At 40.1% G+C, this 14,604-nt stretch overlaps 1 protein-coding gene across 4 annotated transcripts in view; it reads left to right on the forward strand.

The window, feature by feature from the left end:
- Nucleotides 1–14,604, forward strand: part of KTN1 (kinectin 1) — a 97,660-nt gene that overhangs the window by 31,399 nt on the left and 51,657 nt on the right. For all 4 annotated transcript variants that reach the window (XM_058666483.1, XM_058666484.1, XM_058666486.1 and 1 more), the window contains exons 6-11: nucleotides 1,662–1,778; nucleotides 4,216–4,356; nucleotides 7,740–7,846; nucleotides 9,059–9,191; nucleotides 10,890–10,977; nucleotides 14,103–14,269. In XM_058666483.1, coding sequence (XP_058522466.1) covers nucleotides 1,662–1,778; nucleotides 4,216–4,356; nucleotides 7,740–7,846; nucleotides 9,059–9,191; nucleotides 10,890–10,977; nucleotides 14,103–14,269 — 753 coding nt within the window. The remainder of the gene's footprint in view (nucleotides 1–1,661; nucleotides 1,779–4,215; nucleotides 4,357–7,739; nucleotides 7,847–9,058; nucleotides 9,192–10,889; nucleotides 10,978–14,102; nucleotides 14,270–14,604) is intronic.

Here is a 14,604-nt window from a genome sequence, read left to right on the forward strand (position 1 = left end):
CAGCTCAGGTCTGTGAAGAGTGAGTGAAACAGATCCAGTGTTTCTGAAACTGTTCCCATTTTCTCTTGTCCTTAGAGTTGTTTAAAATCTTGTTCTTGGTTTCTAGCAGGCTGATTCTGTTCTCTGCTCAAGCAACTCTGCCTTCGAGTGTTCCTGTATCTGAGGAAACCTAGTGGAGTTTAATTTCTTCCTCTTCCTGCCATAGAAACTGAATCATGTCCATATTTTTTCAGTAGATTGCAAAGTCCAGGTGTGAGTGGATTCCCTTGCTTAGTAAAGACAGCTGTCGAGTGTGGAGCAGGGTCAGTCCAGTGACTGGTGAGAAGGATGCTCAGAAAGGAATCCTGGGCAATACCAGCTGTTGGAGGTCTAGAAATGTCACTGCAAGGGATGCTGAGGAGGAAGGGATCCTGGGCAGTGCCAGCAGCTGGACAGCTAGGAACATCACTGCAAGGGATGCTGAGGAGGGAAGGAGGGGAAATGCTAGGAGTTGGCAAGACACAGAGTCCAGGGACTAGGAGGGATGGGCAGAAAGGTCACTTGTGGTCTTGTGTAAAGGGGACAAGAAAGAGAAGAATGGAAAAAGTGGGTTTAACTCAACAATGGAGGAAACAACCAATACAGTTGAGAAATGGGCAAAGCACTTAAGTAGCTTTTCAGAAGGAGACATACAGGTGGCCAACAAATACACGGAGAAATGCTCAGCATCACCAGCTGTTAGGGAAATGCAAATGAAATCCACAGTGAGGTATCACCTCACCCCTGTTGGAGTGGTCAAAATCCAAAACACAGAGTGATAAATGCAGGCAAGAATGTGGAGAAAGGGGAACACTTACATACTGTTCACGTGCATAAAGTTAGTGAAGTTACCGTGGAAAATGGTTTGGAGATTGTTTTAGGAACCGAAAAGTCTTGCTGTATGATCCAGTAAGTCCACTAATGAGTATATACCAAAAGGACAACGAATCAAGGAGATCTCTACACCACCATGTTTATAGTAGCACTCTTCATAGTAGACAAAATTTGGAATCAACCCAAGTGTCAATCGTCAGATAAATGGATGAAGAGAAAATGTGTATATACACAGTGGACTATTAGCTATAATAAAGAATGGGATTCTACCGTTTGCGGCCAAATGAACTCAACTGGAGTGAACTTATTCCATGGAGTGAAATAAGCCAGACCCCTGAAGACAAACACTGCATGTTGTTGCATTTGGGAGATAAAATTTTAAAATAAAATAAAAACAATCAAAAATAAGGGAGAGGAAATGTCTATATATCAGTATCACTACAGATATAGTTTTGTAAAACTTTGCTTGAACTTCACAGTTTAGCTCTTTCCTGATGTTACACCTGGAGGTGACTGAAGACAGCTGCATTGATGAAAGTTTCCATTTGTTTGATAGTTTGTCTTCTCGCCTGCTAGGACAAAATTAGGGGAAATCATGGTCTTGACTCTGGATTTAGAATTTCAAGTTCTGTAATTCTTTGTAAAACTCTGTTTCTGATCGATAATTTCAGAATATATTTTGCCAAACAGAATAAATAATGTTATAGTATTTCATGATCATTTTATTGGCCCACAACTTGATGTCAGATACTGCATTTAGTTTCATTAGCTCTTGTTCACGAATTCTACAATTCCTTTTTAAATTGTAGTCCAGTAAGGGCGAATTGACTGCACTTGTACATCAGCTTCAGGAAAAGGACAAGTTACTGGTGGCTGTGAAGGAGGATGCTGCTGCCACCAAGGATCGGTGTAAACAGTTGGCACAGGTGAGGACCTTGCTGCTCCAGACACCTGCTGATCGGGCTGTGAAACATCTTGGAAACTGTCCACAATTCCTGATTTAATTACCTGAATAAGAAGCCTGTGCTCTACAAAACCACTTTTGGAATTTTTGGAGGGAAGGGATGTGTCTCATTCTGACATGATATTCTATCCTATTGTGGAGTTATGAATTTAGGATAACAGTACTTATAGATATCCTACTTTCAAAATAGCAGAGGCATTCTGTTCAGATGTGCGGGAGTTTAATTGGCTCTGACCTAAATCTGTTCTCCGTGGCAGCACAAAACTTGGTGGGATCTTGTTTAAATCTTCATTATAGGATAAATGTGAGACTTGTGCACAGATACTTTATGCAGAGGTCCTTGTGATCAAGTTTTTCTAAGAAGTTTTCGTCTGAGAGGATTTTAAAGTTACTTTTTTGTTTCTTTGGAGATTTATGTGAAAGGCTTATTTTGGGAGAGAGTTCTTCCATTTGCTGGTTCATTCCTCAAATGGTAGTAATGGCCAATGCCTGGTTGGACTGAAGCCAGGAGCCAAGAGTTTCTTTGGGTTTTCCCAGGTGAGTGCAGGTACCCAGGGACCTGGGCTGTCTCCTGCTGCCTTTGTAGGTGCGTTTGCAGGCAGCTGGATCACAGGTGGAATAGTGGGGATTCAAACCAGCATTCCCGGTTTTTGTTTTTAAAGACATTTTGTAATGTCCTATACCCTGATAACTAGAGAAAATGTGATCACGTTCTTCTTGAACTGCCTATTTCTCCTTTTTAGAGATTAGAAATAGTAAAGACACTTTATGAGTCATTCACTTAGCTGGTGATGACTTCAGAGAGTGACTTTATTTGAAGGTAAATGATTTCTGTGATTTTGAAGCTAAATAAAGTCATTGGAATTACCTGATTAGATTAAGATCAGAGCTGCTAATGAAAGTAAGTGTCCCTTACAATTATGTAGCTCTTACTTTTTGTCTGCAATTAAAAAATTAGGAGTAGGTGAATATGAGGTGGGGGTGAAGCTGTTGCTGGGGTGAACACATCCCACGTAGTAGTGGCTTTTGGGCATCTCCACTGCTCTGCTTCCAGTCCAGCTTCCTGCTAATGCATCCTGGCAGGTAGCAAAAGATGGCTCGAGTATGTAGACCTCTGCTGCCTGCTTAGGAGACCTGCATGGAGCTCCAGACCTCTGGCTTCTCCAGCACTAACTCTTGCAGGCTTTTGAGGAGTGAACCTTTGGGCGGACGGGCTCTTGTGCTTTTTTGCGGAATCATTCTCTCTGTGGTTCTGCCTGAGATGAGAAAAATTAACTCCCCCTCCCGAAAAAAAAAAGGAAATAGATGAACTGTTTTCTTTGAGGTAACTCATTTCTTTTTTTAAGATATGTATTATATCAATGTAAAGATGCATTAATATAGCCATATAAATGTCTATATTAACACGGATAGTCATAAGTTACTGAAAGTTTGAAGTTTTCTTACACATTTTCTTAGAGCAGAGACGTGGACTAACTGTCACTGCAAGTCATTTTAAAGCTGCTTGGTTTTTATGTGCAGTGATGATTAGTGTTCCAGGAGTTTGCAGTGCTTGGGAAGATGATAAAAATTTTCTTTTTGGTTTTTACTAGCCCTTATTGCAAGCTTTTATTCCACCATAGACTGGTCCCAGTCTTTTCCTCTGGGAAAAATACTTCTGTTTTGCCTTTCTTGACCTTTTTCCAAGACCTTTCCCTTACTTTATAAAGGACTGACACTGGGAGTAATAGAGAATTAGATGGTGTTCTTTTTTTTTTTTTTTTTTAAAGATTTCCTTATTTTTATTACAAAGTCAGATATACAGAGAGGAGGAGAGATAGAGAGGAAGATCTTTCATCTGATGATTCACTCCCCAAGTGAGCAAAATGGCTGGAGCTGAGCTGATCTGAAGCCAGGAGCCAGGAGCCAGGAACCTCCTCCAGGTCTCCCACATGGGTTCAGGGTCCCAAGGCTTTGGGCTGTCCTCGAGTGCTTTCCCAGGCCACAAGCAGGGAGCTGGATGGGAAGTGGAGCTACTGGGATTAGAACTGGCGCCCATATGGGATCCCAGCGTGTTCAAGGTGAGGACTTTAGCCACTAGGCCACCACACCGGGCCCTAAAGTGTTCTTTCTTATAATCCAGTTAGAATGCAGATGTGTTCTAAGTACGTGGCATGTAACTCTTAAACCAGGTAGTACATTTGAAATAATAGGAAACAGCATGATACAGTGGCTCTGAATGGAACTGGGGTGAAGAGCAGGTGATATGTGTAGAATTTTTTAACTTTTGGCTTTTTAGGTATGCACTTAATGGTTCTGCATTCATGATCATTTTATTGATATTAAAATGTTCTTATTGTTGAAAGCTGATTATTTTGCTAGCCAGATTTTCATAATTATTTTCTGATTTGCTCTCCCAGGAGATAATGACAGAGAAAGAACGAAGCAATGTGGTTATTGCAAGGATGAAAGATCGGATTGGAACACTAGAAAAGGAACATAATGTGTTTCAAAACAAAATGCGTGTCAGTTACCAGGAGGCTCAACAAATGCAGATAAAGGTATAGTTTCATTTTGAATTAGCACACTTTTAAATGCCTTGTATGTGCAAGACTCTGTGCTCTGCCATTAACACCTAATGGCAAATTAACTCCTTTTCCTGAAGAACGCTGCTTTTTGTGGGTAAGGATAAGCTGGGGAGGCTGGAAGCAGTAACCCAAGTAGACCATGACAATTAAGCACAATGTTGGGTACTTGGAAGCAGTGTGGTATTGGAGGGCGGTTATGTAGAACCTTTTGAAACAATTAGGTGTGGTTAAGCAAGGTAGTTAAGAAATAGGCACTGTGTCTTAAAGTTATTTGGTGGGATTCCTTAGTTCTGTCCCTAGAGACGATGGCTCAGTGTGGTGGGTACCTGAAGAATGTGCTTTAGGCATTTCTGCTGCAGGTTGTGCAGTGTCAACAGTTTGTGAGAAATGCTGTGAGAGAGGTGGTAGTTGGGGACTGGCATTGTGACACAGCAGGTAAAGCGACTGCCTGTGATGCTGGCATCCCATATGGATCCAGGTTTGAGTCCGGCTATTTCACTTCTAATCCAGCTCCCTGCCAATGTTCCTGGAAAAGGTGTGGAAGGTGGCCCAAGAGCTTGTGCCTTACACTTGTAGGAGACCCTGAAGAAGCTTTAGGCTCCTGGCTTCAGCCTTGCTGAGCCCTGGTTATTGTGGCCAATTGGGGAATGAACCAATGGATAGAAAATAGCTCTTGATTTCTCCTTCTCTCTTTGTAACTCTGCCTTTCAGATAAATAAGTAGTTCTTTAAAAAATGTAGTATTTGGGAATCAGGACTGGCATTGAGAATAGATCTGGAGAAAGAAATAAGGGATCCCTCTTAAAGGGCCTCAGGTGCTGGAAGACTGGAGCCAGATGAGAAATTTAAGTAACCCAGCCATGTGATTATATTAGTGTTTTAAGTTATTACTGTGACAACAGTGTGGAGAGTGGAATAAGGCAAAGGAAGGTGGGAAAAGGAAGGTTTTGCAGGAGTTCAAGTCATGGAATAAGGCCCTGGAATCATGTGTGGTCAGTGAGGGGATGAGTTTAAGTATGACATGAGAACTAAACAGAGCTTGGTGTGAGAGGAGAGAGGTGTCGGTGAAGCAGGTCTTCAGGGCTTTGGGTTAAGCGACTGTCTGTCTATACTCGCTGATCTGCCTTCCATCACTTTTTTGGGAGCTTCAGTTCTTACTGTCCTGTGAATCTAGGTAGGACTGGATCAGTGAATTTGTATTTTTTTGTTAGTGATAAAGAGGCTATTGAAGATCATGACTTAGATGTGCTTGCCAAGTGAGTGTATATGCTCTCCTTAATTGGGCTTTCTGGACTAGTGTTTTATTGAAATGATTATTCATCTGTTAGTATATACTTCAAATTGGAACGCCTGCCATTACCTCTAATTTAATACTAGTCAGAACTCAGTCTTGTCTGTGATTCAGGTTGTTTTTATTTTCCAGTATGATGAGCTAGTTTGAATCCTTTGCCTTTGTTCTCTCTTGCACAGTCTATAATTTGGTCTGAAATGTTAAAGAGATTTTATTTTTGATTATTCTTAAAATCAGTGCTTAGATTGCTTCTTAGTGTGTTATTTCATCTTAGGATAATTGTAGCTCCTTACTGGGTATTATAATTATTTTTTGATAAAACTATTCATTAGATAGTTACTTTAGTCTGTTACAAAGTTTAAAATGATTCATCAGTGTTATGGTATTGCAGTTATCAGAGTTTTCCATTAAAATACTACTGCTACCAAAAACAAACAAAAAATTTAAAAAGTGATGCCTCCGCCGTGCCCCTTGTCACGCACACTGCCAGCTGCTCCTTGTCTGCCACTCGAGCTGTCCTCTCTGCCATCTGCTATGCTCTCGTGCAGCTGGCTGTACTAGCCTCAAGTGAGCGCTTCGTGGTTCCTATTTATTGCCCTTTTGAAAATCAGTCAGATACATGTAGCACCATCTTTTATGGAACGTGAAAAATAGTCGAGGGATTCATCATTAATTTGATTGCTTATGGAGGATAGATTGTAAATTCTGCAGAAGTTCTCTGGAAAAACTAGTTTCTTAATTGAGTTATTAATAAGATTATCAGTAGCTATTTCTTTCTTTCTTTTTTTAATGTTTACTTGAAAGAATGACAGAGAAGTGGGGACCAGTGCTATGGCTCAATCGGCTAGTCCTTTCCCTGCCAGCGCTGGCATCCCATGTAGGTGCTGGTTTGTGTCCTGGCTGCTCCACTTCTGGCTCACTGCTTATGCCATGGAGAGCAGAGGAGGATTAAAAGCCTTGAGACCAGGAGAAACTCCTGGCTCCTGGCTTCAGATTGTCTCAGCTTTGGCTCTTGTGTCCATTTGGGCCCGTGAACAAGTGGATAGAGGATCTTTCTCTTTGTCTTTCCTCTCTGTAAATCTGCCTTTCCAATTAAAAATTTTTAAAAAAAAATGACAGAGAAAAAAATGAACAAGATATTTACGTGCTGTTTGATTCCTGAAATGGCTGCAATAGCCAGGGCCGGGGCAGGCTTAGACAGGAGCCAGGAACTCCATCTGGGTTCCCATGTGGATTGCAGGGCACAAGTACATGGGCCGTTTTCCGCTGCTTTGCCTGGGTGCTGTTGTGAGCTGGAGTGGAAGTAGAGTGGTGGGGACCAGGCTGTTGCTCCGGTGTGTGATGCTGCTGTTGCAAGTCATGCAGGCTTCTACTCATTTCTCTAAAATAATTACACACGGAAGTAAGAGTCACTATTCTTTATCTTATGATGTAATTCTGAAATCCACATTAGTGGTCAGGAGAATAGTGAGAATGGTGGTTACCAGGGACTGGAAGAGGGAAAAATGGAAAGTGATTGCTTTTAACAGAGGTTTTCTTTTAAAACTATCTACTCATTTGAAAAGCAGAAAAAGAGCACGCTTCTCTTCTGTCTGCTGGTTTACAAACTCTGGAACCAGAAGTGGGAATGCATGCTAGATCTGAGTGAAGCAGCCTAATTAGCTGAGCCATCACCTGCTACGTCCCGTGGTTTTCATTATCAGGAAGTTGAGCCTCAAGTGCAGCCCAGGCCCTCTGTCTTAAATGTGGGTAACTTCACTGCAAGACTGCTTCTGGGGTTTGTATTAAAAGGTGGACAAAGGTGTGCAGGTGATATAGTCATGGTTGTACAGCCGGAGGAGTAGCACTGAACTGCACATTTGTGCACCTCATTTTATGTTATATATACTTTATATTTACTTTGCATTCATTGCTAAAAATATAATTCTTCAGATTTGTTTTTAATTGGAAAAATGATTTAAAATTTCATTCTGAGGGTGTTTTTCACAATCTTATCAAATAAGATTTTTAAAAGGTAGCTTTGGCCATCTTTGTTTTTTAAAATCTCACGTGTGTAAAACAATTAGTTTCAGCAGGTTCGTGAACAGATGGAAGCCGAGATAGCTCACCTGAAGCAGGAGAATGGTATTCTGAGGGATGCCGTCAGCAACACGACGAACCAGTTGGAGAGCAAGTACGCTTCTAACTGCTCAACTTTTTAACTGAGCGGCGGAGTCATTTTCTTGAATTCTCAAAGTAGTGTTTGATAGTAATTGGCTGGTCTTGTTTCCTTAAAATGTATTTTTTTTTAAGATTTATTTTTATTATTATTGGAAAGCTGGATATACAGAGAGGAGGAGAGACAGAGAGGAAGATCTTCCATCTGATGATTCACTCCCCAAGTGAGTGCAATGGCCGGTGCTGTGCCAATCCGAAGCTGGGAACCTGGAACCTCTTCCGGGTCTCCCACGCGGGTGCAGGGTCCCAAAGCTTTGGGCCGTCCTCGACTGCTTTCCCAGGCCACAAGCAGGGAGCTGGATGGGAAGTGGAGCTGCTGGGATTAGAACCAGCGCCCACCCTGGATCCCGGGGCATTCGAGGCGAGGACTTTAGCCACTAGGCCACACCGCCGGGCCCGGCTGGTCTTGTTTCTTACAATTTGTTTCTAGAGTGATTTGTTTTTCAAAAATAATTCTCCATGTGAAGAACTTTAGCTGTATAAAAATTCTATGTATTTACATTTTATGTGAAAAATTACATATTTACATAGATGTATTTATATATTATATTTAAACTTTTAAAAAAATACTAGTCCTACCAGTGGAACAGCGTATGAATTTATGAGACAGAATTTACAAATTTTAAATCATCTACCCCTTGCAGCAGTGGTTTTCAACCTTCCTTATCCTGTAAAAGCATCTGTCATGTTAGTTGAAAAAGCATGTTGCATCCTGTCTCTAGTCCAGTGTGCTCTAGTGGCCATGTGGTGGAGCCTGGGAACCTGCATGTTAAGGCACGTTCTCTGTGATAGTGGTGTGGTTAGTTCTGGAGCCGTGCTTAGCAGTCCGTGCGAGAGTCTAATACTTTGCTTACCCAGAGTCAGTACTCTGGTTGATTTTAATAGGTTTTCAGAAGACTCTTTGATGCACTGTTTATTCATGCTCATGAGTTTGTGGTCATCCATTCTTTTTATATATATATATATATATATATATATATATATATTTACATAATTTATGTAAATGCTACACTTACTCAGGAATTATACTCACCCTTTATTGCTAGTTGTTATTATGTTCTTTTTCACTTGACTGTAAATGGAATTACTAGCTCAGCAGAACCATTTTATTTGTTCCTTGTATGTGTTTCTAATACTGGGAAATTCCTAATCTAGTTACTGTTTTTAGGCAGGCTGCAGAACTAAATAAACTGCGCCAGGATTATGCGAGGTTGGTGAATGAGCTGACTGAGAAGACGGGAAAGCTCCAGCAAGAGGAAGTGCAGAAGAAGAATGCTGAGCAAGCGGTCACTCAGTTGAAGGTGATAGATCGCCACATGTATTTATTATTTCACGGATAATGTTGACATGTAGTTCAGTGACCTGCATGTGTATGTGTATAGGCTTGAGAAGCATAGTTTGTAGCTTTTTGGGGCTGAAAAAATGCGTACTATGATGAAAGAATTGTGCGTGCACTTGTATTTGAAGTTAAAGACTAGGTATAAAATAAATTACGGGCTGGTATTACAGCTCAGTGACACACCCTGTCCCCTGTAATGGTGACATTCTCCACTGGAGTGCTGGCCCAAGTCCTGGCTGCTCTGCTTCTGATCCAGCTTCCTGAAGCTCATGCTCCTGGGAAGGCAGAAGAGGATGGCTCAAGTTCTTGGGCCCCTTTTACTCATGTGGGAGACCTGGATGAATCTTTGAACTTCTGGCTGTGTCCTGCGCCAGCCTTGGCTGCTGTGGTCCTTGGGTAGTGAATCAGCAAAATGGAAGATATATCTCTTTCTCTGTCACTCTCCCTTTCATATAAATATTTCTTTTTTAAAAAATAAAATTACCTGATTGATCAGTGTAAGTAATAGAATTTCATCTTATAAGTGGGATTAGTGTTCTATATGTGTAAATAAAAAAATGTAAAATTACCTTTAACATCCATTTTATCATCTGTAAATGCAAAAAGTCTAATAAGTTAAGTCCAGTAAAGTCTAATTTTCTTTCACTGTTGGATAAGTAGCTTTGCTTTGCTTGTGTAGAAGACCAGAGAATGTTCCAGTGACTCATGCTTGAGAGTGATATACAAAAAATTGCTTCACTGGATCTTTAGCCAGCAAAGTGGTGTTTGGCTCAGTGAGATGCTGATACTCGAAGGAGAAAAGTAGGGTTGCTTAGAGCAGCTGAGGGAGAAGCACATTACTGTATCATTTTGCATGCACTCTGGACTGTGTGCACATCGCATGAGACGATAGAAAATTATCCATTCTTTTATTGAGGAAAGGAATTGTAGAAAGCAAAGTTGATTTGTGTAGGTTCAGTATAACCTCACTGTGTTTGCCAGTTGCAGAGTAGCATGGTTTAAAAGGATTTTGAGAATTATTGAGTGGAAAATAGTGAACTTAACATTTCTTGGTGTTTTCTTGGTTACTACATGAAACTGACAAACATTAAATGCCCTTTTGTTTCATGTTAATCCTGCTGGCAGATTTGTTGCTGGTGTTTAAGGACGGAAGTAATTCTATATGAATGTGGATAAGCAGATAATGGTTTTAAAGACTATAGTCGTAATTGGAGTGTTGTGCTTAAAATACATGTACCTCAAAATACAAATTTAGGGACTTGCTGAGGTTTAGTAGGCACTGTCACATTTTTTAGAAACATATCAGCTGGAAGACCAGTGGAAAACAGGTCATAGCTAAGTGTATCAAATTTGTACACTGGAATAGCTAGGCATTTTGCTCCAATTCTGAAAATACTGAGTGTGTGAACTAATCTCTAATCTGTATGTCTTGTATAGTAGGTTGCATGATGACTGTGGCTGCTAAATAAGCCTTTGAAGCTTATTATCGTGTTTATTACGATAAAACATGGGAAGCTCATTGCAGTAGGCAGTTTTAAGACTCAACTAGCGGTAGAAGATTTTTTTTCTTTTTAGATTTGAGCCTTTGAGTTTATGCTACCTTGTCTTTCCCACCCTTGCCACCCTCCCTGTCCTTGCCACCCTCCCTTTAAACATTAAGGTTCAACTACAAGAAGCTGAGAGAAGGTGGGAAGACGTTCAGAGCTACATCAGGAAGAGAACCGCAGAGCATGATGCTGCACAGCAAGGTAACATGTCAGCGGGGTAGAGAACTGGGAGGAGAGTTCTCCCTTTCCCTCTGTGAACAAAGTGCAGTAGGGTGTTGTGGTTATAGTGCAAGAAAAGTGGATTTTATACTTCCCCCAAAATCTTTATTTCTTTTGACATTTGTTAGCATTTTGTAATCAACCTGTTAGCTTTGGAGACTGAAGCAGTAGTTTGTAGGTAAAATTATAGAACATAATAAAATGATAGGATCATTGATTGTGTGCTGTCTTTATGTAGTTATTCCCTTTGTTCCTTGATAGTTCTTTATTTTATTTTTCATTTCTAAGAAAAGACTCTATTTTATGTGATGAAGAGAAAAATAGACTATTACCAGTCCTAGCATTTTACTTAAACCTGTGCCTGCTTAATAAATACTAACTTACTACTCACTTGTGATTTGGTAGCTCCATGTGGGAGACAATGGGGTTCATGCTGTTTACATTTATGTGTCTGGTGCTCTGTTTTTCCCTATGAAAGAGTGAGCTGGTAGAATATAGTACCAGGTGAAAGGATAGACCATGCACAATTTTGGCTCCTTTGACCTCTGCCTCTGTCTCCCACCTCAGGAATAAACCTCTGATTGAAATAATTCAATGCATCCAATATACTTGAGGACCCATTTCTCTTTATGTAATTTTTTATTGAAAAACATTAGCTTATTTTTTAAAAAATTGATATTTAAATTAATGTTTTGCTTTAAAGCAATGGAAAATCTGTTTTTATTTGAAAGGCAGAGCTACAGAGAGAGAACCTTCCATCTACTGGTTCACTCCCGCAGTGGCTGCAATGGCTAGAGCTGAGCTGATCGGAAGCCCAAGAGCTTTTTCCAGTCTCCCACGTGGGCGCAGGGGTATAAGGACTTGAGCCATCTTTCCTGTCTTCCCAGGCCATAAACAGGGAGCTGGATTGGGATGCCTGTGCTGCAAGAGGAGGCTTAGCTTATGAAACCATCGCAGCAGCCCCTACATCTAATATTTTATATCTCATCAATAAAGAATAAAGATTTTCTTTGATGAGCTATATATGACTATAGAGATGATATCTTCCTTTTACCAGAAGGAATTGCTCTAGAATTTTGCCTTTTGCTTTCAGTGTTGTATTTTGCATTTCTAAACAAATGCAGTGTTCACACACATACTGTTTGATAGTCATCCACCTTTGCTGCAGGAAATGAGGCCTTAACACTCTCACACCATTTGTTCTACTCATTTCTTGATTACACAGACTTACTCATTAAATCTTTGTTGTTTGTTTATATCATTATGATACTAATTTATTGCTGAGCCAAGATAAACATAAGAACTGATTTTTTTTTCCTTAAAATGTTTTGTTGACATCTTTGTAGGGTTCAGCGCGCTATCTTGGTGTGTTTACGCATTGGGTAGCAGTCGATTCCAGGATATTTAGGTTATTCACCATCCCAGACATTCATGATTTCTCTGTGATGAGGTAGTTCATGGTGTTCCCTTTTAGTTACTGAGAGCTGCACAGTACAGTGCATTGCTTGTGATCACACTGCTGTGTAATAGGACACCAGAACTCATACCTCCTGTAGTCTGTGACTTTGTGCCCATCGAGGAATCTCTTCCCTGTTCCTTGAACTACTGATTACTTTCTAGAGCTAATCTCTGCTTTACTTTTCCACCTGTTTGATCTTTTGTCTTACTGTGTATTATTTTACCTGTGGTTAACGCCCTTTGAGATCTAGACACTGCCATATCCACCCACTCACCCATCTCAGCATCATAAACACAAGGTAGGGAGTCTGTCAGCTTCTCCTGATGATCTCCCTCACAGTCTTCTGTTCTACCCTAGCACATGTTGCTTGCTAGATTGATTTCATGGCTGTCTCTTCAATTTTGTTTTTTGTCGCTGTGCCCTATTTGATTGGTCCTGTGTATTGCTATCTTTCTTGATTTCCTCATTCATTTAATAGAGCACATTTTCCTGTAACTTCATGAGAGTATGCCTTGAGGTACATTTGTTGAGTTGTATTTTGTGTATCTGAAAATGCTTTTATTTCTGCCTTCACACTTTTTGGTTGGATATAGAACTTTCGGTCTGTATTAATATCTTCAAAATTATTTGTTATGTTTTAACTTTTTTAGTGTTAAATATTCTGCTCATATGAATTCTTGTCATCTGAATTTTATCACCATTTGTGTTTTAAGTTTTAGGAGTTCTTTATTGGATTTTATTGCTGTTAGTGTCTTGTATAGAGATAACAAGCACATTTTGAGAGAGACACACACAGGTGCACACACATTTTCTCTTCTTTCCTGCATTGTCTTTCTGTCATTGGTGTTGATCTCTCATACATCTTCCCTATTGCCCTCACCACTAACTCTCAGTTTTTAATTTGTTTTATAAGGCAACGAGGCTATTCTTACAATAAATAGCTGATAACTTTTTGGAACACTTTCTCATTTTTTATTGCCAAATTAGTCATCATCACTATTTAGTTTGTCTTACTTACTGTGTTTATGTCTTAAATTTATTTTCTGATTGCGTGAACATAATTTGTGTTTGTTTCCTGCTTTCCTTCTTGTTTGGGCTCATTAAAGATAGAAAAATAACAACATTTTAATTGGAACATTTGTGTATCTGTAGATAATGGGATTATTTTCTAGCATTTTTTTGATGTTGTTGAGTATTAGATGTTTCCAGGCAGGAGAAGTTCAAGGAATTTGCAGGGAACGTAAAGAGTGACTTTGTCAGAGCTCTTTTTGGGCTCCCATCCAAGTGCTAACCAGGCCCGACCCTGCTTAGCTTCCGAGATCAGACGAGATCGGGCGCATTCAGGGTGGTATGGCCGTAGACAGAGCTCTTTTGGGAAACAGAAGATAGTTTTTATGTATTATTTCATTTTAGTGTGTACTATTCAGGTTTTTAATACATAATTATTGAATATACAGACAGTCTTCGATACCGAAAAAAGGCCGTGTCTGATTTCAAGATGCTTGCTCCCTAGGACAGGAGATTAGTACAGTGTGGCAGGTGCTTGGATTAGAGTTTCTAGAGGAAATAATGTCTATCATAAAGATTCCTTAGGAGTAACTAGGAGTTAATTTATGACCTTTTATGAAAAGGTGATACTTCTTTACAGATTTGCAAAGTAAACTTGTGGCCAAAGAAAATGAAGTACAGAGTCTGCATAGCAAGCTTACAGATAACTTGGTTTCAAAACAACAATTGGAGCAAAGACTAATGCAGTTAATGGAGTCAGAGCAGAAAAGGGTGAACAAAGAAGAATCTCTACAAATGCAAGTTCAGGTATTTCTTTCTGTTTCTTTAAAAAAAAACAAAACACAAAGGTGGATTGAGCATAGGTGAGAGCATGGTATGCCTCACCCTCATTCTGGAGTACTGATGGACGATTGCCTAACCTTTGAGCACTGTCCAGTGTGCCTGCAGCTGTGCTCATTATGCTCCTTGTATTAGATTAGGAAGGGCATAACATACCCTTAATTTCTGCCATCCAAGTACTAACCAGGCCCAACCCTGCTTAGCTTCCGAGATCAGACGAAAAAGCTTACGCTGCATACCCTTAATTTCTAACAGTGGACCCTGAATACAATTCCTAGTTGTTGATAGTGATGCCTTTTGGA

Source organism: Ochotona princeps, chromosome 6 (genome assembly GCF_030435755.1).
Source record: "Ochotona princeps isolate mOchPri1 chromosome 6, mOchPri1.hap1, whole genome shotgun sequence".
Taxonomy (NCBI): Eukaryota; Metazoa; Chordata; class Mammalia; order Lagomorpha; family Ochotonidae; genus Ochotona; species Ochotona princeps.